The sequence below is a fragment of the Canis lupus genome, chromosome 3, assembly GCF_011100685.1.
Source record: "Canis lupus familiaris isolate Mischka breed German Shepherd chromosome 3, alternate assembly UU_Cfam_GSD_1.0, whole genome shotgun sequence".
Taxonomy (NCBI): domain Eukaryota; kingdom Metazoa; phylum Chordata; class Mammalia; order Carnivora; family Canidae; genus Canis; species Canis lupus.
Window position 1 is genome coordinate 57,238,023 of NC_049224.1, and position 27,216 is coordinate 57,265,238.

The 27,216-nt window shown below is 54.0% G+C and overlaps 1 protein-coding gene across 2 annotated transcripts in view; it reads right to left on the reverse strand.

The window, feature by feature from the left end:
• Positions 1-27,216, reverse strand: part of CEMIP (cell migration inducing hyaluronidase 1) — a 138,943-nt gene that overhangs the window by 33,639 nt on the left and 78,088 nt on the right. The window contains exons 2-12 of one of the 2 annotated variants that reach the window (XM_038532996.1): positions 26,068-26,183; positions 21,816-21,959; positions 21,170-21,308; positions 20,204-20,440; positions 17,147-17,326; positions 14,490-14,560; positions 13,622-13,717; positions 12,915-13,036; positions 9,062-9,194; positions 8,095-8,286; positions 408-583 (exon numbers count right to left, since the gene is read on the reverse strand). In XM_038532996.1, coding sequence (XP_038388924.1) covers positions 408-583; positions 8,095-8,286; positions 9,062-9,194; positions 12,915-13,036; positions 13,622-13,717; positions 14,490-14,560; positions 17,147-17,326; positions 20,204-20,440; positions 21,170-21,308; positions 21,816-21,959; positions 26,068-26,161 — 1,584 coding nt within the window. In that variant the 5' untranslated portion in view covers positions 26,162-26,183. Of the gene's footprint in view, positions 1-407; positions 584-8,094; positions 8,287-9,061; positions 9,195-12,914; positions 13,037-13,621; positions 13,718-14,489; positions 14,561-17,146; positions 17,327-20,203; positions 20,441-21,169; positions 21,309-21,815; positions 21,963-26,067; positions 26,184-27,216 lie in introns of both variants that reach the window. The other variant, XM_038532995.1, reaches the window with a different exon arrangement.

Below are 27,216 nucleotides of genomic sequence, written 5' to 3' on the forward strand. Positions count from 1 at the left end.
CATCATGCTAGCAGAGCCCGCAGCGTGGGGTCTCCGTCTTTGCCTCCAGCTCCCCGGCAAGCTCACGAGCACCCTTAGCACCGTGACTTCCAGAGCCTCTCCCCTGCCTGCTCTCGATTCTGTAACTTCATGGATCTATTGTAAGCATGATGTTGTGTGAGTGAAATGCCAGCTCTTCTGGGAAACGATTGGGGTGAAACAGAAGAAAGGGAACGAGAGCCATGATGGGGATTGGAAGCCGTGAAGGCAGAGGGTGCAGCGTGCCGGGGGCGTGTGACCGGGGAGTGGAGGGCCGTCCCCTGTCTTATGGCCGGGGGTGGACAGCTGGGACAGCAGGACTCCATCTCCCAGAAAGTCCCTTCCAGGAGGATTCCCACATTGCCAGCCTCAGCCGGGAGGACCCATACCTTGATGTGGCCACCAAAGGTGTCGAAGTCAAAGAAGTTGCAGATGTGGTTGCTGTAGGAGTAACATCTGTTCTCCACCTCTCCCATCACCACGATGTTCCGGCTCAGGAGCCCGACCTCGGCCCGCATGTCCACACCATCTATCTCCTCCCCGATGTGCAGGTACAGTGGCTTCCCTAGGGCAGAGGTGGGGAGGCTTGGGAATCTGCTGCTGCTTACGTATCACCATGCCCTGTGTGCGCGGTGTGCACAGTGGTCCCTGTACCCCCGCTAAGTCCCATGTTACAGAAGAATGAAGCCCAGAAATGAAATTCCTTGCCTGAAGGAAGAGCCAGGATTCACAGCCATGCAAACATAAATCCGAAGCCCACACAGAAATGGCTACTTATCCCCCAATACTGGTGCTCCCTTTTGCTTGCTGGTACTAGGGTCTCCTGTGTTTTAGCTCAACATATGCCCCCTTAGGAGAAACACCTTTGCCAGCCTCCCCGCAGGCTATGGTCACAGGAGGAGCAGAAGCCACGTGTGGTTGCCCCTGCTCATGCTCCTTCCCTGGGACTGGAATGTGGGGTGTCCTGGTGGGCCAGCCTGGGAGGACAGGGTGCTCTCTTCCCTGCACCCCTGATCTCACCCCTTCCCATAGTCTCAGAATCCTGGACCCCACCCAGGAACTTCTCTTCCCTCCTGTGGGTTCCTTATGTTCCGCTTCCAAGCTCATTCAGACCTCCGATCCTTAAAAAATTAAGACTTTTCATCCCAATTCAGCTGCCCTTGTAGCTAATGTCAGGCCCCTTCAGGCCACTGCAAGTCCCTGAATCAGTGACCTGTGCCTGCCCCCCTCCCTCCTCGGTCTGCTCAAATCCACTCGATTCCCCTCCAGCCTCCTCCTCCTCTTCCCCGGGTAGCAAATGCACCCCAGTGACGGTCACAGTGGCAGGAGCTGGGAACTTAGGAGCTGTCTCATGGCCCCAGGTCTGTCCCCAGATGCTTTTGTGGGATAAAGAGATCTTGGCCTGCCTCTGGATGTGGCTTGTCACTGGGAGGGCTGACCTGGCTGGCGGGTGCTCTCTCCTCTGTGCCAGGACGCAGTCACAGAGCACGACCTTGTGTATGCACTTGAATTCTGTACCTGGCTTTCCTGTGGCCCTGGCTTGAGCCACGGGGCACACATGTCAGCCCACAACACAGCTGGCCCCACACATGAAGGCGGGGGCTGGGATGGACCCGAGCAGCACCCCGACGGGGACCTGCCCTGCCCGCTGTTTCACGCATCCTATGGGAGTTGCTATTTGAATTCCGCAGGCTCAGGGAGAGGGCAGTTTCTGGAAGCATGTTAGTTAGCTCCTTGGCTGGCAGCCTTTCCCTCCTCCCTCCACAAACATCACTCCGACGCCTGCTGGCTCATCATGTCGCCTTCTCCCTGGACTCTGACCTTCCTGTGTCCTCTCTAAGGACCCTTGTGATGACACTAGGGTCCCTCAGGAACCCAGGATAGTCCCCCATCGAGTGAGCCTCAGCTTAATCACCCCTGCAGAGTCCCTTTGCCATGCAAGGTGGCATCCTCAGGTCAGTAGGATTAGCCCTTGGGCGTCTGTCGGGCCTTTATTTGGTGTATCACAGAGTCTTGTTTTAAAAAGGTCTCCAGTATTAAGAAAGTTCCCTTTACAAAGAGTCTATTCACTGTACTTTACTGTCATCTCCGGAGATCTCTGATGCCCCAGGTCGCCGCCTGCCAGAGGGGTCAGTCTCGGACACTGTGGGGGGAGCCATCAGGACTCTGGTTCCTTCCACATTCTGACACTGGCCGGAGGAGCGTTTGGAACAAGTTTGCTCTGCACGCTGTGGTTCACTTTCTTGGGCACACACGGCAGTGGCTTCCAGCTCAGCTCACAGAGCTCGCAGAGCCTCGGGGCTTCACAGCGTCAAGGTCCAGAAGCAGGGCCCCCTCTGGCCGCCCATGTGGAAGCCTCTCCTTCCATCCCCGGAGGGGTCTCCTGCCCATCGGCTCTGTGACCCTCACAAGCACACCAGATGCACAGCCTTCCAGGTGGGTGGCAGGGAGTAGAGTCTCTTGCACAAAGAGCTTCATGCAGGGTTCTGGGCGACCCTGCTGTGGGAGGGATGGGGGGGCAGAAAGCTGTGCCCAGAGCAGCGTCTGATCACTGGTGGGAAGGAGACTCACCTGCTCACTGGCTTAAACGCCGTAAGTCCAGCAACGGATACACACAGGTCTGCCCGGCCTTACCTCTGAGTGAGCTGGATGTAGACTTTTTCCTAACTAGCGGACACCCCAATGGACAGCAGCAGCACCCAGAAAAGCTTCAAAGGCTTTCTGAACTGAGCAAAGCCACCTTCCACTGAGGTGGAAGGAGCAATGGCCAGCCACTGCCCTAGAGGCGGCTCACAGGTGCCCAGGAACCAGTGAACCCAAGGGTCAGGCACCTGAGGAGCCAGGTCCTGGGAGACACAGCACAAAGCACACTTCCCAAAGGGAAAGCCTCCCAAGGGTTGAACATCTAATGGAAGAGTTTGTGGAGGGAGCACAGGCTCAGTCCTTCTGGCCAAAGATACAGGAGAAGAGCTCACTGTGCAGCTCTGAGGGGCTCAGCTCCTGCCAACCAGCCTGCAGGACAGACAGCAAGACCCCATGCTCTGGGGGCTTATGTGTCTTCACTCCCACACCCACTGCTGCTGCAGCCAGACCAGAGTTCCCAGCTCTCCCTGAATCAGCCTTTGCTCCTTTACATCTCAGAGCTTCTATCTCGCTGCCCCTCCAGCCGGGCCAGCCTTCTCTACCTCGTCAAGGCGGCAGATGGCTTTGTCCTTCCAGATCCTGCTCCAATGGCTCCTTGTCAGTGATCACGGTCTTCCTCACCACCCTCCATGTGCCTTCTAGGGGTTCCCAGGGATACGAGGCCTCCCCGCCCAGACACACATCCACGGATGTTGTAGCTAGTGCATTTCAGGGCTCAGTCCCCTTAAACTACAGTGAGTCGTCAGAATGCTGACCATAGGCATCTGCTCAGGGGGAGGGCTAGGGACCCGCGGTCCTCTGGGACGCGGCTGGGGAAGGAGGAGGATGGCTGCAAAGGGCCGTGGCTCTGGAGCCTGGCTGTGTCGGATCCTGACTCAGATGATGGCTGCGAGGCCCAGAATAGTCACTTACACTTCCTGAATCTCAGGCTCTCCTTCCATAAAATAGAGACATTAATAGCAGGTATCTCAAAGGTAGCTATGCTTGTCAACGGGCTGTGGCCAAAATGACACATGTGGCCGAAGTGGCCACATGCAGCTGTCACTGGCACTATCCTCAGGGAAGACAGGAGCCCAGGGCTCCCACCAGTGCCTCACCCCTCCAGGCTGTCCCGTGGGAGAAATGCGGGGTGTGGGAGCAACCCCTGGCGAGACGGAGGGACTGTTTCTATCAGGGGCCCATGAGCAGAGTGTAAGGGGCCAACTGAGAGTGACAGCATCCCTCCGTTCCCATCTGCACCCCATCCCATCTGCAGATTCTCCTGCCCTCCCTTGCTTCTCAAATCTCACAGCTCTGGTACATGAGGGCCAACCAGGGAAAAGCAGATGTGGTCAAGCCAGACTGTCCCAAATAATCCGGGAGGCCCACAGGCACAGGCGAGGGGTGGAGAAAGCCCAGGGAACAGCGGGGCTGTGCAGGTGCCCCACATGGGGCTCCATTCGCTGACCCTCCTGGCTCCACACCCTGAAACCACTCTATGGGGCAGGCCCCGAACTGGGCACTCAGGGGCCAAGAGAAGAATGCCATCAAGAGCCTCCCAGTAGAAGGGACAGACACACATGCACATGCACAGCGAGGCCCCGTGGGTCTGGGGGAGGGGCTCTGCTAGAGGGTCCCAGAGAGCCAGTCTAGCCGCAGAGCTCCCAGGTTCCTCACATGGGCCAGTCCTCTTTGGGTGGAGACTCGGGACAGAATGGGGGAGGACAGGTAGCCTTGGATCCCAGAGCCTGGAATTAGAATCCTGGCTCTGATCAACCTCACAGACTTGCTTGGTCTACACCAGATCGCCCCACTAGGACCTCTGGGGTGACTGAGAGGCTCTACTGCACTCTGGGATGCCAGCTACCAGCCACCTGCAGCTACTGGGTACCTGTAATCAGGCTCAGATGACTAAGGAGTAGACTTCTAAACCTTAGTTTTGATTAAATTTGGACAGCCTCCTGTGTCTGGCGACTGTGCTGGGGAGCAGGACTCTGGACATTTAATTGCCCTGCACCTAAGCGTCCTCCTCTGTGTCCTGCAGAAAAGGCAGCTGCCACCTAGTTAGGTGACCACAAGGAGCAAGCAAGATGGTTCTGCAAAGCCCTGGGCAACCATGGACACGAAGGACAGTGGTTCTAACACACAGGTTACCAGCGGCATTACCTCAAGGTGCGTGTGCAGGGGCAGCGGGCGTGCAGGGCTGGTGGGAGTGTGGGAGTGCAAGTGGAGGAGGTCTGGGAGGATCAGGACTGCCAGGTAGGGGATGTGGGCGTTCACGCCACGGATGGCAAAACCCTGAAATACTCTTAGATGATTCACACCCTCTCGTGACCTGGTTATCCCCATCTGTTTTCTGTCAAAAAATCCTTCATATGCATGAAGATCTGTTTACCGGAATTTGGGGGCAGCGAGGAGGGTGGATCCGGGAAGGCCAGGCCCCTGCTCTGCCACCAGCCTGGGGGAGGAGGGAACCTGAGACGTTGCTATTGCAGGCACAGCGTCAGAAAGGATGGGGCAGGTGGAGCCCCTGCTTCGTGTAGGCGGGGGCTGGAGAGCCAGGCTTGGGGCTGCAAAGGAGCCCTGTAAGCCTCCCGGAGATAGACACACAGACCCCCCCCCACACACACACCTGGGGCTTCTCTGATCTGCCCACCAGGCGGCACTGTTCTCAGGGAAGTGCCCAAAGCCCTGGAGAAAAGTGGCAGGTCCACTCTGAACCTAACTTTCCCGGGTGGGGTGGGGGGCAGGGAGGGGTGCGGGGCTGTGGGGGACGCAGACACAGGCCATGCTGCACCAAGGGGGTGTGAGGGTCCCCAGGGGGGCTCTGCATCTCCCTCACTTCTTTCCTCCCCCAGCACCAGGGCCCTGAGCAGGCCTGTCTCACTGTCTGTCTTCTCACCTTCTGGAGGCCCAGGAGGCGATGGACTTGGGGGGGGGGGGGGTGTCGCTCTCTAGCGCTGCTGCAGACACACTGCAGCTATGCCTGAGGGCCAACCAGGGAAAAGCAGATGTGGCCAAGCCAGACTGTCCCAAATAATCTGGGAGGGCCAGAGGCACAAGCGAGGGGTGGGAGAGGGGGTACAAAATACTTGCAGTCCCTGTGCCAAGTCCCTCAGCAGCTCAGAGCCTGGGGAAGGCGTCCCTGTGGGCCTCTGGCCTCCTCCTTCTTATGGGACAATAGTAAGTCATCTGTGGAGTTTCTTTCTCTTCTCTGGCTGTCAGGAAGCTCTGAGACAAATATGTGGTCTATTTCAGTAGCTTCTGCAAACTTCCACACCCCCATTTCTTGTTGAATGTATTCTCCTCTCACCTCAATGTATTACGTAGACACGTATCTTTCCCATTTTCCCCCCTAGATGGAGATTTCACTGAACTCGTGTTCATTGCAAAATATCCCCAAACCTTTTTCAAAGAAAGTAGGGGTTAGAACAAATGATTAATTACAAAGGCAGACCACGTGTTACCTTGTCAAGGTGCAAATGTGTGTCTAGCCACACTCAGCAAACCCTGCTCTGCCCCAGATGCCCACGGCCTTCCCCTCGCAGGCTCTACTCCCTGGCCCATGCCCCCCGACAGTGGGATTGGGACCTCCTACCATTGTTCAGGGGTTCAAACCTTTACCCCCCCAGACTCCTTCCTTCCTTCCCAAGCACCTCCCCACCCACCAAAGAGATTGTGTGACTTTTCGTAGTCTTATTTCCAAAGCAATGGATAACTTCAATACATGGGCTACGCTTCTCCATCCATCTTCCTCCTCCTGCCCTCAATTCTAAGGCTTCCCCGAGAGCCATGGTCCTACAGCAGCTGGGAGCTGTGATGCCCAGGAGCCACTCTTCTCTCTTTATTTTTTTCTAAAGATTTTATTTCTTTATTCATAAAAGACAAAAAGAGGCAGAGACACAGACAGAAGAGAAGCAGGCTCCATGCAGGGAGCCCGATGTGGGACTCGATCCCGGGACTCCAGGATCACGCCCTGGGCTGAAGGCAGGCGCCAAACTGCCGAGCCACCCAGGGATCCCCACTCTTCTTTCTTCTGTTTTCTCCCCTGGTTTTCAGTGGGGAGGGACCTTTTCCCCATCAGCAGACCCAGAGAGATGCCAGGGAAGGTGTACGGCCAGAGGGTGAGCACACAAGCCCCCAGCCCAATCAGATGCTCTCTCCCCAGAAGGTGATGTGAACACTATGTCCTGGGGACCTGGCAGGGTACTTCTGGACAGTAATGACCTAAGGATGCTGCCCCCACTACCCAGACCCCCGAAGTGACCCCACTACCTTGTCCTGGTGCAGATAACCTGTCCAGCTTTTGCATTACTTCCCTGAGCTTGATGGCCTCCAGTGAATTCCTTTTTTTGCTTACAATAGTCAGGTTGGAGTCCATTGCTTATAACCAAAGAACCCTCATGAGTATATAACTCTCTCCACTAATAACAATTGACCTGGACTATACTTTTAATCCTAACAATCTGAGATTCTGGGAGCCTCACATAATATAAATTGCAGCACCACAAAGTCAATATTTAGAAGAAAAAGGAAGATCCAAAAGCTATAGAAGGAAGAGATTTAAAATTTCCTGCTAGCGGGATCCCTGGGTGGCGCAGCGGTTTGGCGCCTGCCTTTGGCCCAGGGCGCGATCCTGGAGACCCGGGATCGAATCCCACATCGGGCTCCCGGTGCTTGGAGCCTGCTTCTCCCTCTGCCTGTGTCTCTGCCTCTCTCTCTCTCTCCGTGTGACTATCATGAATAAATAAATTTAAAAAGAAAAAAATTTAAAAAAAAAAAAAAAAAAAAAAAAAAAAATTTCCTGCTAGGGCAGCCCCAGTGGCCCAGGGGTTTAGTGCTGCCTTCAGCCCAGGGTGTGATCCTGGAGACCCCAGATCGAGTCCCACGTCAGGCTCCCTGCACAGAGCCTGCTTCTCCCTCTGCGTGTCTCTCTCTCTCTCTCTCTCTCTCTTTCTGTCATGAATAGATAAATAAAATCTTTATAAAAAATAAAATAAAATAAAATTTCCTGGTAGATTGCATTGTCGTCTAACAAATATTCACTCCCTTTCCTCAACCTTGATGGCACGAATAGGCTGACCCACCCATTCATGTTGAGCTTAAACACGTTACTTGCTTTCTCCAGTGGGATGTGAGTGTGAGAGCATGCTAGTCCTGAGCCCGGAGTCCTCTGGGAGTTCTCCACCTCCCACACAGGAAGAATGTGTCCTGAGAAGAATGAGTCCCATGGAGCTGCCCTGACCCCAGCCATCATCCTGGAACCAAGCTCAGTCTAGAGAAGCTGGACTCTAGACAAGCTACAGGGGCACAAACAAGAAATCAGTATTTGTCGTGAGAGTTTGAGGTCTGTTTTGTTATGCAGCATTATTGTGACAATAGCTGATTGATACAGACTTGTGATTTCAGACAACAGATTCGTTGAGCCCAGGGAGGGCCTGGTGAAAGGCTTACCTGCTACTCTGACCTGGTTGGAGCTACAGGCTTTGCAGGGAAGCACCAGGAACTCCTCTGCCTGGTACATGGAGTAATCAGTACTGGCAACGACCAGGGTGTCTCCAGGCTTCCATGACTGTACATTGTCTTCCAGATTCAGGATGGTGCTGTTCACATTGGTGTCGATGCTGATGGTGAGTTTGGGCCTCACTGTAACCCCAAACAGGAAGGACTGAGATATAATAACCCTTCGTTCTTGGCAAACTTGTGACTGCCCGCCTCTTCCCTTTTGCTCCCTCAATAAATGCCAGGTTTGCCTATCCAAACCCAAATCACCAGGCTCAGCCCATCCCAGTCTTGGGACAGGTTTTTGAAGTCAACAAAACCCGACCAGAAAAGAGCCATTCATTAGCTCCGGGCCGGGGATTTTCCAGCAACTCCTTAGCTAGAGTTAAATGTGGCTGCTCACCACACCCACTCCGCTCAAGATGTAAAACAAATATAGTTCCTCTCAACTATTATTTACAGTAGCTCTAAGCCCTTCCCCCAAAGAACTCTCATCCCTAATGACTGCCTTCTGGAGATGGCCAAGTGCCTCCACGAACCAACCAACCATTCCCAATCCCTTCTAACGAGCACCTCGGGGACTGGGTTTAAAATAATAGCACCCAGAGGCCACGAGCTCATGTCTGTGCAGGGGAGGTCACCTCTGGCCACTGCACCTTGGTTCTCTTGGACCTGGCCCTTCCCCTTCCTGAAAGGCATATGGGCAGGGTGGGGCTCTCCTGGCTCCTGCCAGCTCTGAGAACCGTCCCACTGCTCCTGTGTCACAGAAGTACTCTCCATTGCAAGCTTGGCAGAAGCAGCGTGTCTCTGAGATGTTCAGGGGCAGCTGACCGAGCCGCATCCAAACTCACAATGTGTATCCGCCAGCTCGGGGAACGAGCCGCGGTTGCATCTCTGTCTCCAACAAGCAGCTGCTTACCAGGCTTCCCACAAAGGAACCGCACACGGTAGCTCTGGCAGGCTCGGCCCTGGTCGTAGCACACAAACCTATAATCCTGGCCTTTTTTGTAGACGACCTGAATGGTGAGGTTAACTCCATCTGGTGTAGAGGCCTGGAAAGGACACGGGAATTACAGAGCAAGATCATTTGTGTGCGTGTAAAGAAGGACGGTGATGATTAATGTTATAAACATATACTCCCAAGTCTAAAATTGTCCCTGCTGCAAAAACTATTTCCTATGGCCCAAGAGGATTATTAAATGATTGAGCATCACTTTTGATGTAAGAAAACAGTTTTGTTTTAAGGAGAACAATGTGAAGTCACAGGATGGGTCAGTGCCTCGCCTGGGGTCCTACGCTACTCCATACCCAAACCACTCATGTACTGCTCACCATCGGGTGAGTGTGTCATGGAGCATCTACAGGGAGAAGGTCCCATTTCAGGAGCTCCTCATAACTCCTACGGCCACCGCTGCCACTGCAAATGGAGGAGGCTGGTATTTATGGAGGACCTGCTACGTTCAATCTACTGGTACCCCAGTGAAGTTGCACATCACGTGGGGAGCCCTTAAAAATACTCATGCCCAGGCCCCATCCTCCGAGGCTCAGATCTGGCATGTCTGGGTGTGGCTTGGGCATCAGAACTTTTCAAAGGGGCCTGAGGGGTTCTAGTGGACAGTCCAGTTTGAGAACCACCTACCCCCCCCTACAGTTACAGAGCTAAGTGCTATGCATATGATCACATTCCATCTTCATAGCAACTATGAGGTCGCTGGTTTTACAGAGAAGGAAACGGACTCTTCACAGGGTGAGTAACTTGCCCGAGGTCAACCCAGCAAGTAAGCAGCAGAGCCAAAATTCAAATCCAGACTTAGCCAACTGCAAAGCTGGTGCTTCTCAGCACCTCCCACCCAGGCCTTCAGGCACGCAGCCTAGTGTCCTTTGTTCAGTGTCTGTCTCCTCCCCACATTGGATTCTGGGCTCAGGAGGGCAGGAACCTGGTTTTTGCCTGTCTCTCTGAACCCAGCTTCCAGCCCAGGGCTTGGCACTGAGCAAGGTCTCAGTGATAGGGGCCGACGGGCAAGCAGCTTCAAGGCCAGGTAGAGAATATAGGGAGCAGGCTCCAAGGAGGTCGCGATCCCTGCCAGCTGGGGCTCATCCCAGAGCCCGGGTGTGTCTGCATCAAGCCCGTGGCTGTCATCAGAGACAAGCAATTTAGGGCCAGGCTGCAGCTGCTGTCCTCTTTGGCACAGAGACCAAAGGGACCAGAGCTGGGGAAATAGGGAGGCAAAGTAGAGTCAACCATTAAAAAAAAAAAAAAAAAAAAAAGCGGGTGGGGGGGCTTTTCAAGAAACATTATTTTGAACACAGCAGGTATCTGTTGTCTTTGGCTTCAAAGGGAAGCTGGAAGGCAGTGAGCTCGGAAAATCCAGCCCTTTCCTGCGAGAGTCACGCTCACGTCCATTATCTCGGGTGGCCTCCAGCGCCGCCAGGGAAGCATGAGTTGCAGACTTAGAGGGTTTGAGAAGCAAGCTCAAGGTCGAGGTCGCTGGATCATCAAGCGCAGCTCCTCTGAGCTCCCACTGTTTCCCAAGGAGGCCAGCATGTTCCGCAGGAGACCCCACAACGGTGAGAAACAGAGCCTGAACTCATCAGTGAATGGAACTGGACTTTCTTCAAGGCACGGCATCCCACAATCTTTTCTTGGGGACAGCGACTCAACTCTGCTTTCCCTGTCCACCCCCTGCTTTTTCTAAACCTGAAGAATGACCTCACTTGGGGAGGAGAAGGATAAAAGGGTTCTATCCTTGTTCTGGGAAGCCACTCTCCACCTTAAGTAGACAAAATTTTCTTACTATTTTTGATAATGATTAATAATTATAAGATAATTAACGGTATGATTAAAATAGTCATTGTAACATAATAAAGCAATGTATGGGCACTGCATATATCATTGCATTACGTCCACAGACTCATCCCATGGGGAACAATGGCTATCCTTTCTGCCCAGAGGGACTAGGGACCCTGAGTGAGTTGGCTTAGGTCTGTAGCCAGGGCTGGAGTGAGGCTGCATGATTTAAGTTGGTGCCCACCTCAGGGGTGTGCAAGTGCAGGGCCAGCAGCTGGGAGAAGGGGCCATCCTAACTCTTTCACATTAACCCTTGACTGCTTCCACGGACCTTTGTTTTGCCAAGAAAAAAACAAGATCCTGGGACACCTAGGTGGCTCAGCAGTTGGGCATCTGCCTTCAGCTCAGGGCCTGATCATGGAGTTCTGGGATCGAGTCTTGCATCGGCTCCCTGTATGGAGCCTGCTTCTCCCTCTGCCTATGTCTCTGCCTCTCTCTCTGTGTCTCTCGTGAATAAATAAATAAAATCTTGAAAAACAAAAACAAGATCCTTCTCTAGAATTGAGAGTTTTGAACTAATAAGGGGCTATGATGCTCAGCAAAGTATTGTCAGGGAATGCACTTTTGCAAAATCTGGCCTCAGCCCCAGAGGGGTGGGAGGCATGGGGGTGTGGGGGGGAGGGGCGGAGGGGTGTGCAGCGGTGTGGGTTGGATCTTTCGTTCCTCTCCAGATCTGCAATAGTTGAGACCTGGAACTCAGGGACCTCCTTGTCAAGGATACTCCTTTTGTTGGAAGGAAGCTGGGCGTTAGAATGTGGTGGACATCTGGGGGTTATAGAGAATAGGGTTGGGTCCCTTGGAGGGTCTTGAGATAATAAAGCTGGTAAGCAGACTGTTTTATATTTTATATATATGTATGCCAGCAATCAGTCTCCTCTGCTGCCTCCAAGCCTTCCAATACTTTAGCCTAGGATGAGTTGTACCTCGACATAGTCAGGGAGGAGCCCATGTCCATGCCAGGAGCAAAGGTATGGGCAAAATGGGAAATGCCTCTGAGAAGCTGGCGTAGCCAAGTGGTCTTCTAAACACGGGAGCCTGAAGACCGACACTGGGAGGGATCCGAAGCCTCTGTAAGTGTTCCTGGAGGATTTCCAGAAATACTTTGGGAGGGGAGGCTGCCAAAGGGCTGGACTTCATATAGCCAAGTGAACCAGAGGAATAAGATTATGGCTATTTCAGAATTAAGGCTGGGATCTTCAAGGTTGCAGGAAAAAAATAGAATTAAATCTGGAGAAGATGCACATTGGGAGAGTCAGCCCCTTTTAATTCTTTTGGACCCAAGGAGAGCCTACAACCTGTGATGCACTCTTGGTTGATCCTTCTCAAGCACACCACAGCCACGTGAAGACAGGGCCTTAGCCAAGTAACAAGGGTCATCCGCAAAGCTGGTGAGCTGTGAGGGCTGCGTATTTGCTCAACACACTCATGGAGGAGCCAACCGAGAAAGTCAAGGTCCCTCTTTGGGAGGAGCACCTGGCAGTGAATATCCTGAGCAAACCCTGTCCATCCTATGAATGCTGGTGTTTGTTTCACTCAGCAGCGAACAAGGCTTGGGCATGTTCTGCATCTGGGCTGAGCTCAGCTGGCACCCCAAGTCCCATTCAGATCCTGTTCTCTCAAGGTCTCAAAGGAGATGAACTGAAAAGGGAGGCTGAGAGAGACAAACCATCCCTACACCAGGGCACTGTCAGCTATGGCCAGGGCAGCAGGTATAGGAGGAGGGAAAGGAAGTCGGGGGGAGACTCCAGGAGAGAATTTGGGGTCCTCGCTTGGGAACTCACCAGCCAGGAGTCCGGGAGCACATAAGAGCCTCTAAAATGGGAGAGCTGTGAGAAGCACACCACTCCAGGGGCAAGAAAGCATGTTATCTAGACTCCACTTCAAAATACAGTCTTCATAACTCTGGTTGTTTTGGGTTTGGTACCTGTATATCAATGGGGCGATTGCAGATTTTTCCTGGGTGAGCTACCCGGAGGTCTGAAATTTTCTCCCCACCTTTCGTGTGCGACACTTTGTCATAGTCGAACCACTGTGTCCATTCCACATCTAGACAGGAAGCAAAGAGCGGGGTTAGGCAGGAAGGGCCCAAGGGGGCACGTCCCATTCAGCGTGGCCCCCAAGTGCCCTCGACACAACGGGAGGTGAACACTGTTTGTCCGGACATGCACCAGAGCAGTCTGCCAAATCTCCTTGCTTCTCATTAAAAGCACCTCTTACTGACTTTCTCACTTAAAAGCAATAGGATAATATATTCTTCTTTACTGCAGATACTGTAGAAAGGATAAAGATAAAAGCCATGATCAGCCCATTTCTCCAGGGCTGCAGTGAGGAGGCTGCTCTGCACCCCAGTCTCCATGTGTGGGCGACCAGAGGGGCTGTCCTGCTCCCACTCGTTCCTGTTCGGTGCTATCACTTGGCACAAAGAATATTCCGAGACTGAGAACATCCCCTGGGCTATTGGCCACTCTGGACTGATGAATTAGAGACAGCTTTCCATTGCAAATTTAGTTTACTCTGCAGCAACCAAGCGGTTTTACTGGTGCAAGAGAAAAATCTTTCTTTTGCAAAGACAGGAAGTCCAGGCCTTCTATCCCACTCTTAGGTTTTTCTTGGTCATCCAACACTCCTCACCTTGAACCCACTCGCTGGACGAAGAGACATTGAAATACTCGCCATGCTCTGTCCGGAACACTTTGAACACCCGGGCTGCTGCAGATCCGCGATGCCCTGTTGGGAGAACAGGGGCTTGAGCACCTGGACACCCTCACCCTTACATCATCCCAAAGAGTGTAATTCTGAGCCCGAGTAAGCTCCCAACACAGGGATCTTGAGCTATTTCTTCAAAAGCAAAACACGTTTCAGGCCAATCTTTCTACTTAGGGAAGCAGACTATCTATCATGCCTTCTTTTGTTTCAGTTTTAAAGTTTTTATTTCAATGTGCTGACAAATCTGTATTTCTCCCTTAAATTCCTGTCTAGGAATATAGAACCAGCAGTACCTTCCCCTAGATAGTCAAGGCCCACCCACAGTAACTTTCTAGCTTGAAACATTCCCTCTGTTGGATCTGTCCCAGTTCCCATCTGTCCTGGGTCACTTGTTAGGTGAGTAAGTCAGCTGTGAGCTCTTTGCAAATGTAAATTTTTTTTTAAGATTTTATTTATTTATTTGAGAGAGAGAGACAGCACGGGCATGCAAGTGGCAGAGGGAGAGTGAGAAGCAGATCCCCCGCCAAGCAGGAAGCCTGATGTGGGCCTCGATCCCAGGTCCCTGGGACCATGACCTGAGCCAAAGGCAGACGCCCAATCGACTGAGCCACCCAGGCGCCCCACAAATGTAAATATTATCTTAGTGATTGGCTTTTCGCCACTTTCGGGTAACACGGCCAATTAAGAGGGGCGTTGGGAGGTGGTTCCACCGTGTTCTGCGGCTCACAACGACCAGGGCCTCTTGGTCAGGGAGACGCGGAGGGGATTCAGCCTCTCGCCAACTATTTCTTACCGTGATAATCAATATGGTCTTCCACCGAAGAAGAGGGATCTCCTTTCACAGTTATGAAACTCCAAGGGTGTCTGGAAAAGGCAACAACAGAGAGTGAAGTTCCTCGCGCGTCTGAACCTGCACGGGAGGCAGGGCTGAGACGGAGCCCCGCGAGCGAGCAGCCCTCCCGCCACTCGGGGCCATCAGCCCGCTGGCCGGCTCCCCTGCTGCCCGACAACAGGAGCCTCTCTCTGCAGGTGCTGAGTCTCCTCCCGTGAGCCTCTTCGGCCCCACTCCGGCAGCAGATGGGGTTCGGGTCACAGACACACGAGCCCACAGGCCCACCTACCACCCACCAGGCCCCACGAGGTCCTGAAGCAAGTGCTCTGATGCCCTTAGGAAAGCAGGACGTGGGTTCCAGGAGAGAAACGTTCTTTCCCGGATGCCCGCCTCCTCCGGAGGGAGGCACAGGGAGACGCCAGAGGGGTCCTGCCGGGCGACCTGGGGGCCCCGCACAGGCCTTGAGGGGGAGGAGAGGCCTCTCGCTCACACTAGGGAATGGAGGAGGGAAAGCAGGGGGAGGAGTTCCTCTGCGGGAGCCCACACTATAAGGCAGGAAGGTCCCCCCATGTCTGTCTCCCTCTCCCCCCCTTATATAAGATGGCCATCGATTACGGTACTCAAGAGCTTTCATTATTTTTGTCCTGATATTTCTTTTTGGAAAGTAAGTCTTGACTGAAGTTAGGGATTTGATTGGGTCACTCCTTCGCTTAAGATCCTTCAATTGCAGGGGGTGGGGGTGAATGGGTGACGGGCACTGAGGGGGGCACTTGACGGGATGAGCACTGGGTGTTATTCTGTATGTTGGTAAATTGAACACCAATAAAAAATAAATTTATTGTTAAAAAAAAAAAAGATCCTTCAATGGCTTCCCATTGCCCTTTGGATGAAAGCCCAAGGTCCCGGGGCACGGAGTGAAAGACCTTCCTGTGCCCACCTCGGCAGCCTTATCTTGGCCCCTTCCCCGCCGAGCACACGCTTCTGCTGCCAGTGCCTCCCGAGTCTTCAGGGGCCGGGGCCACACGCTCATCCCAGGGCCTCTGCACCTGCAGGTTCTCGCAGGGGACCTGCTTGCCCTCATCCTCACCTGCAGCTCTGCACCTCGAGCCTTTAGCCCACCCGCTTGCTCAGGCCTCCTTATCACTTCTCTCCCCCTGCCTGCCCATGAAAGCTCCGCACACCTGGTCTGGCCCAGAGCCTTGTGCCAATATCTGCTCAGAAACTGCTTTCTGAGGAAATGAACCACAGACCTCCACACCTCTCAGTTCTTCTACTGATTTTAGATGCTTTGAGTTTGTCCCTCAAAGCGTGTCTACACAGACGAGGGTTAAGACTGTAATTCTTGCCTGCCATCCAGCACCCAGGGGAATGGCCATGACAACATACGGCAAGCACCCATCCTTCCAGTGGCCGTTGGTTCTCAGGAGAAAACAGTTGCTAACATGCATTGAATCCTTAATTTGGGTCAGATACACTGGCAAATATTTTGTTACTTATTATCACATCTACTCCCCTCCCAACGGCTCCCCTCCACTTTACAGATGCAGGAACCATGCAGAGAGGATGAGTCACTTCCCTGCAGGCACACCTCCCAGGAGCTGCAAATGCAGGCTGCATCAGAGGGGGAGTCCTGGGCCCTTAGTCATTGCCTTCTTCAGCCCAGGCCCTAAGGAGCCAGTCCCTGGTGGTTCTCACTCTCACTGTAAATCAATAAACTGGTCTTTTGGTTTCTAAAACAAAGAAATGGAAGCCCTCTCAGCTTTTGCTAACAGAGGAGCCTTGAGATACCAAGGTGTCCTTGTCATCTCTGACTGCTTGAGCTCCCTGTCCAGGTCCTTCCAGAAGGAGCAACCCCTGGGCTGTCAGAGACCACACTCTGGAACCCAGGCATTTCCCCGCCGGCTGCCCCCCCCCCCACTGCCGCCCCCCTGCCTTGACCGGGGAATCTCTGTGCAGCCAGTAAAACGGCTTTGCTGGGAGCCCAAGGGAGGCTCTTGCCCCAGACCTTGGATACGGAAGGGAAGGGCCTTGCTATCTTCAAACAGCCACAGGATGGAGGACCTGAACCTTCACCTGAGCTGAGAACTGATTCATAGGATAAAAGGTGTGGCCACTGTGGGGCAAACGGTTTCCTGTTGGTGCCAAGCATGTGCACGCCAAAGTCAGGCACGAAGCTAACCCGAGACAAACCAAATACGGCGGAGCACATCAAAGGCCTTCTCCCTGGGTGCTGGGCCGGGCAGAGACATCTTATATGATCTTGAAACAAGTGCCTGCCGGTCCCTAAGGCACACGATGGACCCTTTGCTCAAGAATGGGGAAATGAAGCTTGCTGTTGATCACACACAGCAGATGTCCAGCTGATACTCTGTCAGTGGCTGAATGAACGAATGAGTTCATGAAAAGAGAGATGTTTTGTGTTTTAAGAGTGGAATACGCTTTGTAAGAAAATCTGGGCTCCCAGATACGCCCCCATTGCAGATGGGGGTCTTCCTGCCAGCCACTCCCCAGGCCCAGCACTGAGGCCAGCATGCTGCAGGCAAAGAACAGACACTAAGGTGGACTGCGGGGCGTAGCCTGGGTCCCTGAGCCTGGTGGGAGTGGGGCGTGGGTGGTACCTGAACCCAAGGCGCAGGAAGTGCTTGCTGCCCAGTTTGGTCATGGCCTTTCTGGCCCCGTCGTCCAGGTTCCGTGACCCCTCATCGTTCACGGCCACCGAGAGGATCCTGCCCTCGGGCACCGCATTCAAGTACTGTACCAGACGTTCGCTCTCCTTCATGGATCTATAGGTGTCAAACCTGAAAGGGTTAGAGAGAGTGGGCTTTATTTTTTATTTATTTTTTAAAAGATTTTATTTATTTGTTCATGAGAGACACAGAGGGAGAGAGAGAGAGAGGCAGAGACACAGGCAGAGGGAGAAGCAGGCTCCATGCAGGGAGCCTGAGTGGGACTCGATCCCGGGACTCAAGATCAGGCCCTGGGCTGAAGGTGGCACTAAACTGCTGAGCTACCCAGGCTGCCCAAGAGTGGGTTTTAATAGTCCTGACAGCAGCCCCAAGAAAGGGAGTTCTGAGCACACAGGCATGTGTTACAACAACTAGCCTGCCATCCATAGACCCCAAGGGCTGTGATTTTTAAAGAAAATAGCTTTTATGACACTAAAAACCGATCTTCATGGGATCCCTGGGTGGCACAGCGGGTTGGCGCCTGCCTTTGGCCCAGGGCGCGATCCTGGAGACCCGGGATCGAATCCCATGTCGGGCTCTCGGTGCATGGAGACTGCTTCTCCCTCTGCCTGTGTCTCTGCCTCTCTCTCTCTCTCTCTCTGTGACTATCATAAATAAATAAAAATTTAAAAAAATGTTTAAAAACCGATCTTCCCAAACTCAACAAAGGTAACCCACTTTCACACACAGAAAATACCCACTAAGCATGATTTTAAACAAATATCTGTACCACGCATGACGAGCTTTTATAAAGAAGACACAATTTTGTAATGACCCCCAGCTATCCCTCATGGGACTAAAGATTCAGTACAGTTATAATGGAGATTCTGAAAGAATTAGTCTTGGGGTTTAACAAGCAGAACTGTTCTAAAGCGGATTTAGGGGAATAAAGCAGTGTGAATGGCCAAGATTTGGGGAAAGGGAAACAGTGGTGGTATAGGGGGAGGGGGGAGGGGCTGGGTAGGTGCTGGGAGTCGGGGGTTGATGCTCCTGATCCTCAGACTGGTTTGCAAGTGCTTGTGCAAACTGGCCATGCCTGGGGCCCAGGAACCTCATTCCCCCTGCCCCTTGTCCCCAAGGGCCACCTGCTGCCCAACTAGCACGACTCCAAGCTATGATGACACCACATGTCTTCACACATCCTTCTTGGCCTTTCTCTCATCCTTCTTGGCCATTACCTCGTAAGGGCTGACCTATGCTCTCTTTCCTCCAGGTAACCTTCTCAGGTAACCGGAGCCTGCATCTGCATGCATGCGTGCATCGTGTTTATTAAGAGGTCTCCTCACACACATTCCCCTATCAGGTTCTCAAGGACCCAGACACTTCTTTAACCAAAGTAGATTTGGAGGGAGCAGCTGTCCCGTCTCTGGAACCTGCACACCAGCTGTCGGGATGACGTCTCCTCATGCAGCTCAATAAGGCACGCAGCTGAAGGCCAGCTCACCAGGAGAGGCAGCGCCCAGGGGCCGGCACCGCGGGAGGGAACCATTCTCACGTCCAGAGGGAGAACTCTCGGACGTACTTTGCATCTAAGAGGCTCATCCTGGCTTCCCACATTACCTGTGCACTGAGGATCGTGAGGCCCCAGGCCAAGGCAGGTACTAGGAAGACATACAGGGTGAAGGGTGTGGGCAGATCTGGGTGTGAACCTCAGCTCTGACACTTCCTGGCCTTGTGACACAGAGCAAATGGATTCCCCCAAATCCTGGTATTTTTGTCTGTATGACATGGATAATAACAGAATCAACTAGGTGAGGGGGGGTGGGTCATGAAGATAAATTACAGAGGGCCGGTGCAGTGGTTCACATGATGGTTTGCACAAAGTCCAACAATCGTCCAATATCCCGAGTCTTGCCCAGCCTGCCCCGATGTCATGGCGGTTCCCTGCCGCTTCCCGTGGGCAGCCACGGCTTGCACCCCCCACACCCCACCGCCCCATCCAGCAGCAGCAGACCCCACACCCCACCGCCCCATCCAGCAGCAGCAGAGCAGCTGGGTGTCTGCTTCCCTGCCTGAGGGCAAGGGAAGCTTTTTCTGTGCCCTTCCTGGTGGGTCCTGCCCCCCGAGTACCCGGGGACAGCCTCTGCAGGGCCAGGACAGGAACCCGGGAACCTGCAGGAAGCGCTAGCTCCCGCCAGAGCCGAGGAAAGCCAGGGAAGCCTTGCCATCTGTGCCTCGTAAGTATTTCTCCAGTTCATCCCGTTCTACTGCCATAGCCCCTGCCTACGTCCTGGCCGGCGGCCCCTCGCCCTCAGACCACGGCCAAAGCCGCCCCGCCACCTCTGCTTTCTGGATGTTTGTTTGCCTTCCACACAGTCCTAAACAGCAGCCAGGATGTCCTTCCCATCAGATCAGACACTTCTTGAAGCCCTCCAGGGGCTTCACGTCCCACTTAGAATAAAACCCACCTCATTACGGTGCCCGGCAAGGTGCATCTGCCCTTGCCGAAAAACCTGCCGTCCCTGCACCACATTGCCATTGCCCTGTACCTCCACCCTTCTGCTGGCCCTTCTGTGTTTCCACACCACCATGCCCCTCTCACTACTGGCCCTTTGCACTTGCTGCTTGCCGTCTTGAACACCCAATCCCTGACGCATCTTCACCCTGCAATTCTCAGCTCAAATGTTGCTTCTTTACACCAGCCCACCCTGACTAATCAATGCAAAGTGGCCTTCCCTAGTTGCCCTCCACCATTTCATTATGACTTTCTCTTCTAATTGGCAATGATCACGAGCTGAAATGATGTTGTGCATACATGTGTGCACGTCTGCTTGTTCCCATTAATGCAGCTTCGTTGGGCAAATGCCCAGGGAGGCAGAGACATAATTCCTCCAGGTTGTCTGGCTCGCTGCTCCATCTCAGCACCCAGAGCAGCATCTGGCCAGGGCACAGGCTCTGTACGTGCCTGTGGAATGAAGGGCCATGTGTCTAAGTGAAGGCAGACCTTACCGGTCAGAATGGATGACTGTCGCTGTTTTGGGGTCGATGACATGAACAATGACTCCACGGTGACCCCAGCTCCTCTCAAAAAAATAGCCTCCCTCCTCCATGCCGCCCGGGCGAAGGGTCTTGTTGAGAAATGTCCATGAGAGCTTTTTCTGTCCGTGTAACTCAAGGGTGCCTCCTCGGCCGACCCCAATGTACTTCAGTCCAAAGTAAGGATCCGCCTGGACACTTTCATCGGCCCTACAAGAGAGAGAACAGCTCCCCAAAGTCAGCAGGCCCATGTCCTCACTGGATGCCCAACCCGGAGAGGACTGCACTGCCCCCACTGCAGCCACCGAAGAACCGGTCATGCATGGGGACTGCGCCAGGCCAGCAGAAGTAGCTTCGCGCACCAGACCTTCCTAAGCCCGAGAGCACAATGAGGCCAAAAGGCCAAGCAGAACCACTTATCACTAGTTTACACATTGGCACTCCTTCCCAGCTCTGAGTGTTTCACATTCTGGCCCACATCAGAGGGGGAGTCACCGGGCCATGGGCTGCAGACCCTCGTGAACTCCTGGCTACTGCTTCTGAGGACTCTCGACAGTTCGAAGAGGGAGCAGAGCCAGAGGCAAATAACGTGCGGAGGTTTTCTTTATCTTGTCCATCATAACCGGCTAAATAAATATTCCGAGAGGCTTCCCGAGCCATGACACGGCTGAAAGGCAGCTGAAAGTCTGGCAGGGACTTCTGTGCCTTACACGTGGACCCAGGCCATGAGAAACAATACACCTAGTAAGCTTCGGCTCGCCCCGATCCCCGACGGCTGCCTTGCTCGTGGTTACACCTGGCAGTCTATAAGGATGATTCCCGTCTCGCACTAAAGCCTTGCCTTCGTGCCTGCCTCTCCCCTTTGGAAAGCCGCCTTCCCATCAGATCTGAGAGTAGCATTTGACCCCCCGGCCCGCTCCCCAGAAGCTATCTGCCCACCTTCCATACAAAACGATGCTGAAATTGCCCTGGTAGGGGCAGAGGGCACTCCCAGCGTGCAGCTCTCCTCCGTTATCGATCAGGATGTGCCGGGTACGCAGGACAATCGTCTCCTCGTGGTCTTTAATGACCAGCTTTCCTAAAGCCACGGGAAGGGGGTGGGGTTCAAGAACACACGTGTTGGGGTGAGGTTCGAGCAGAGGCGAGGGCAGACCTGCTGCGCCCCCACCTCGTCCGGGCAGCCAGGAAGGCACGCCTGCATTTCCAGCACTGCCTCGAGCACCGTGCTCCCGAGCGGCTCCCTCTCCCTCCTCCCTGCCCCGCGCTGTGTGAGTGCTGCCGGCCCATCTGCAGTTGTCTCTGTGTGCTCAGCCTTCGACGAGCAAGCATCAGAAGGCCTGACGAGCGAGAGTGCTCTGAGCACCGACTCAAATTTCCCCCTATAAAGCTCCTTTCGCCAAGATCGGAGCTCTGATCCTCCGCTCCCAAGTGCCCAGAGCTGGTGGCATCACTGCCGAGCAGATGCTCTGACCTGAACCTGCAGCAGGTGGCCTTTGTTCTGTCCACCTGGAGCCACAGTGGCCTGTACTAGCTGCTGGGCTCCGAGGCAGTGGAAGGGAGAGAGGTGGGGGGGAGACGGGCTTACCTCCATCTGAGATGTGGATGGAGTTCACCGTGGCAGAAGAGATGAGCAGCAGGGTCCTGCCCTGGCCGATGTGCACATCATTATTCTGGTCGTGGCCAGGGTTCCAGGGCTGCAGCTCGGGGCTCTGGTCAGGGCACTCGGCTGCTGCTGCCAAGGACAGAGAGGCATCACTGCGTCCACCCACCCACACCAGCACACAAGGACAGCCACGGAGCACGTCTTCCCGGCTCCTGCCTCTCTCCCCTAGCACTAGGCCTTTGAGAACAACGATACCCTGATGTCCAGTCCCATGCAGGTCTGCGAACCAGCCACTGCCTTTCTCTGGGGTCAGTTTTTCCGTTTACAAAATGAAGGGTAGACCAGATGGTTCTCTAAGACATTCCAGGAGTACCTGTAATCCAAGACTTTCTTGCCTCTGGAAAGAGGTGCTCTAAGAGGCACCACAGCCCCCGTCCCCTTCCACGTGAGGATCTGACTCTAGGTTAAATCTGGCTCTGTTCGCCTGGAAACCTGAGGATGGTATTAGATCACACACGTCACTGAGCAACACTGCTCCAAACGAGAGTGACCCCTTACTAGCGGATGGCATCGAAACTGGGAGGAACAGTGCATAATCTGTGTCTGCCCTAGGGGGAATCAGTCATGCCCTTGGCTCCCCTGAGAGCAGTGACCATTCTAATTGGGTGCCTGTCCTGCGGAAACCCTGCAAGTCCTGTCCGTGGAGTTGCCGGAAGAGATTGCCATCGTCTTTTTTAAAAGAAAGTAATTTGCAGGTAGGTGGGGGGCTCAATGGTTGAGCATCTGCCTTTGGCTCGGGGCGTGATCCCAGGGTCCTGGGAACGAGTGCTGCATCAGGCTCCCCACGAGGACTCTGCTTCTCCCTCTGCCTCTCTCTTTTTCCCTCGAATAAAAAAACAAAAATCTTCTAAAAAAATTTTTTTAAAAAAGAAAGTAATTCAGAAAAAAAAGTTGTCGATATTGAATAATACATTGTTACAGACTAATAAGTTTTGTAAGACAAATGGTACTGTCCAATTGGAGAGAGAGAGAGAGAGAGAGAGACGGGCTCTGACGTGGCACAAGGCTCCCTAGTGGGGCACTCCCCACACCTGTCCAGCCACGGCCTCGGTTCCCCTCCACTGAGCCGCCACCTGAAGAACCAAACGGAGTGGCTTCTGGAAAGCTACGTGGAGTGCCACCAGGACCATTCCATGCAGAGGAATGCATGCCCATGCTGCTCCAGGGGCTTGTGTTTCTGTCCTACATCCTCCAACGGGAACCTGATGCCTCACGGCCTGTGGTGGCCTCGTGAGTCAGAACGTGTAGCTGAACTTCAGGCCCCCGTGGTGGGTCCCGGGGAGGCACTTCTCCCTGGCTCCAGTGGAAGCAACAGGAGGAGCCTCCTCTCCATCTGGTGGGCCGGGCTCTGGTCCAGCAGCGTGCTGTGCGCACGGAGGGGGGAAGAGAACTGCCTGGGATATGGACAGACTCTCCCGGCAGCAAGGAACAATCCAGAGGGGAAGTGGTGGGCAAAGCAAAAGTGGAAGGCGTGCCTCAGAGAACAAGTCCCACTGCCTTCCTGTCCTCTGTCCCGCAGGAGTTGTCAGCCTGAGAACCAGGAGATGTGAAAGCCCCTAGGGTGGGGTGGCGAGGGCCGGGGTGGGGTTCATGCAGCAGGTGAAGGCCCTGCTGCAGGCTGGTGGACATGGGCTCCCAGCTCAGGCTCCAAGGAAGGGCACCCAACAGCTCGTGTCTTTGCAGCAAAGTGGGTGCACAGAATGAGGTTCAAATGGGGGACTGGGACCCCGGGGGACTCGGTATGATTCCCAGCATGGCAGCTCAACCTGTAGCTTCACTTTTGTTCCATTATCTCTGAGATGAGTGTCTGCCCCATATTTACATATCTCAAGAGATGTGAAACGGAGGCATGGCTTGTCTACACTCAACGGCCCCAGAGACGGATCCCAGAGCCACATCATCTCCTATTCTTTGTCCCTCTGAAGGCGGCAGCCGGCCATTCCCTTCTCTGCTACCAAGCATGGGGCGGGCCCTCGGTGATCCCACTGGCCCTCCCCAGCCGCAAGGCTCCCCCCTGTGCCTGCCGATCTGCTCTACTGTCAGCAGTCGCTCAGGCTCTGGACCTCCTTCACTCAGGAGAGAATGGCACATTGTTTGGAAAGCAGCTCTCTCAGCTGTTGGAAACCCCAAGGGGCCTGAGGAATGGCAACACACTGAGAATTATGATTCTCGCTCATCAGCAGACTTCCTGGAGCTTCCAGGACGGGCTGTGGGGGGTCCCCTGCTTGGGCGTGTGGCAGCCATGGGCTTGGGGGCTGGGGCTCTGCAGCCTCCACCCCACCCAGGGGCTTCTGAGGGTCAGGGCCCATCCCTGGGTTTGTCTTCAGGGGGGTCATGTGCTTGGCTGGCATCTGGCAGAGGCCAGGCCAAGGCCCTGGGCTACCCTCCACCTAGTTCTGGACCTGAGCATCCATTTCCGAGGAGTCGATGCTGCTGCTGTGCTGGGAACACACGTGGTGCTGGTGGGCCAAGTGGTCCAGGCATGTAGCCATGAACATGCGGAGATAAGGCCTCTCAACTTCCTGGGATCAAGCCCTACGGTCTTGCCACCCACATCTCCTAAGACAAGCTGGAATGCCCCTTCACTTTCCAAGAACTAGCCCTGAGTCAGGCTTCATTTCTTGATTTGGAAGTGGCAGGCTGACCCCACAGGCTCCGCTGTCATCAAGAGAACGTGTCCCAGAGCACCAGCAGCATCGGCCCCGGAGCAGGGGCTCAGTGGTCACAGCCCGGCCCCTTCATCAGAGCTGGATATTTGCAGTCAGGAAAGGTCAGTTTCAGCGGGTTTTCATGTACATGAACCAGTCAGCAGCTGGAAACGGTCAGAGCCTTGGCTGGAATATCTTCAGGGCAACCACCCTTCCCAGGAGGGGCCGCAGAGGCAGGAAGCAGGATAGGGAGTGAATGCAAGCCCAGCCCACTGGGGGCGCAAATGGAAAGCTGTCAGGGAGAAGCACGGGCTGGGGCTCCAGTGGTTTACACCCAGACAGAAAAGAGATGCCCAGGATGTGGAGACGCCTGGCTAGGCCTCCCCAGGGCCCCGAGCGAGGTCATCCTATGATACCTGAACCCCATTCCTGGCCTAGAGCTGATGCCCCTCGGTGTCCACTAGGTGAATACATGAAAGAAGAATAAATGACTGAATTCAGGCAATGCTATCAGTTATCTCATGGAGACTTTAAAAACACTGCCCACCTGCCCATCCCCTCCAGACCTGCATGATTCCACGGAGAATCACACAGAAGGAATTCCACTCGTGATAATTAGAGATAACTTCCTGTCCTCCATGGGTTGAGAAAAACAAAATAGAACGTACCTTCCTTTATTCTCATTGTAGAAAAGCATCCAGCTCGACTAATAATAACAGCATTTAAAAAACCAGAGCATCAAGAGTGATGGTATCATTGCTAACCCTCTGCTCAAAACTGACACATGGTCCCCCACCTCTCACCATCTACCCCAAGTCTGGTTTATCTGACGGTTGTTTTCTATCAACCCCGCAAACTTGCCATGAGCTTCTACTTGTTAATTCAAAATCATTCCAAGAAAAAGTTGACATGGAGATCAGAAAACCAGACCTTGCATAGAGCATCACAGCTGACAAGGTGCTCGAATGTTCCCAGACTCTATGACTGCAGAGTGAGGGGGAAGCCTGGAGGTGGCAAGCTGGCTCCCAGATATGTGTTTTTTCTTTGGGCCCCCCAACCCCCAGAGCAGTTTGTAACATTTGAACTGGCTGTCAACACTTCAGAGGAAGGGAATTTTACATAAAAATCTAGATTTCTGGCTTCTCTTAAAAACTCATGAGATCCCGCAATGGGGCACCACCTTCACACATGACAGCACATGGCCAGAATGGAGAAGTGGGCGTCCTCCTAGAGGAGCCTGAACTGGCTGGGGGACCCCGGGCCCTGCCTGGCCAGCCGCACAGGTCTGCTTCGCGTGCCTGGCTCCCGTGGACCCTGAGTGTGGAACCCCCGCATCTGGTCCAGCCCCTTGGTTCTGTGGATGATGATGGAAGCTCAGGAGACTGACCTGGGATGGGAGGTTAGCAGGGCCAGCTGGAGCCCAGTCCCCTGCGGCTCCTTCTCTGCCCCCCAGCAGCCTTGCTTCAGGGTGGGGGGTGAGCACCTTCCCACAGAGGCATGAAGTCCCACGGCTCTGGGTGACTCACCTGTGGATGCGGCCCCGGGGAAGCAGGTCAGGCTGAGCCAGCTGAGCATCAGCATTGCTGTGAAGGAGAAGTCCCGCCTGCTGGCAGCGCCCATCCTGGCAGCGCACGCCCACGCCCTGAAATGAAAGCATGCTGAGTGAGACGCGGGAGCTCACCCGGGGCAGACAGGGACAGGACCACTGGCACACATGGGGGCAGCGCCAGCGGGCACGCTCCAGCCAGCGGGTGCAGAGTCCTCAGCTGCCACGACCCAGGGCGAGCAGCCCAAGGCCAGCGGGCCCTGTCACCATCCTGTCCGGGGCCTGCAGCTCAGAGACCCAAGGACGGATGGAATTTCATACTTGGTGCCCCCACCTCCTCCCCTCCAGAATGAAACTTTTTTTTCTCAAGAAGCAGGGAAAACCAAATACACTCCCACTGAACATGAGCTGGAAATTAGATGCCACGAACTTGCTGTGTGAGCTCAGCTTTTTGGATTGACCTCTCTGGGCCTAGGTTTCTTAATTTGGAAAATGAGGACATGGACTGGCTGGAGGACATGGACTGGCTGATTGACTGATTGATTGATTTTGACTGGCTGACGTCTAATCTTTACTCCTTTTTTTATCAGTCGGTGCTTCTAAAATAAGCCTTGATAATATGATGTCTCTGTGTTATAAACACGCTGTATATCACCTATCCAATGGGAGGTGAGAGAGATCGGTAATTGTGCCCCAATTGTTCCCTCCTGACTTGGTAAACGAACCCCTGACTTATCTGGGTGAATGGCCACCTCCTATAAAGGCTACCTTTCCCGGGCAGCCCGGGTGGCTCAGTGGTTTAGTGCCACCTTCAGCCCAGGGTGTGACCCTGGAGACCTGGGATCGAGTCCCACATCAGGCTCCCCACATGGAGCCTGCTTCTCCCTCTGCCTGTGTCTCTGCCTCTCTCTCTCTCTGTGTCTCTCATGAATAAATAAATAAAATATTAAAAAAAAAAAAAGACTACCTTTCCAGACTCTCTCATATAAGTTGTGGCCTCGGAATTAAGTTCTAGTCAATATAGCCCCAGTACAATGTGAGAATTCTGGAGATGTCCTTAAAGGAAGGCATGAAGACCCTCCTCTCTCCTCCCTCCTTTCTGCTGGCAGGAATGTGGATACGATGGCTG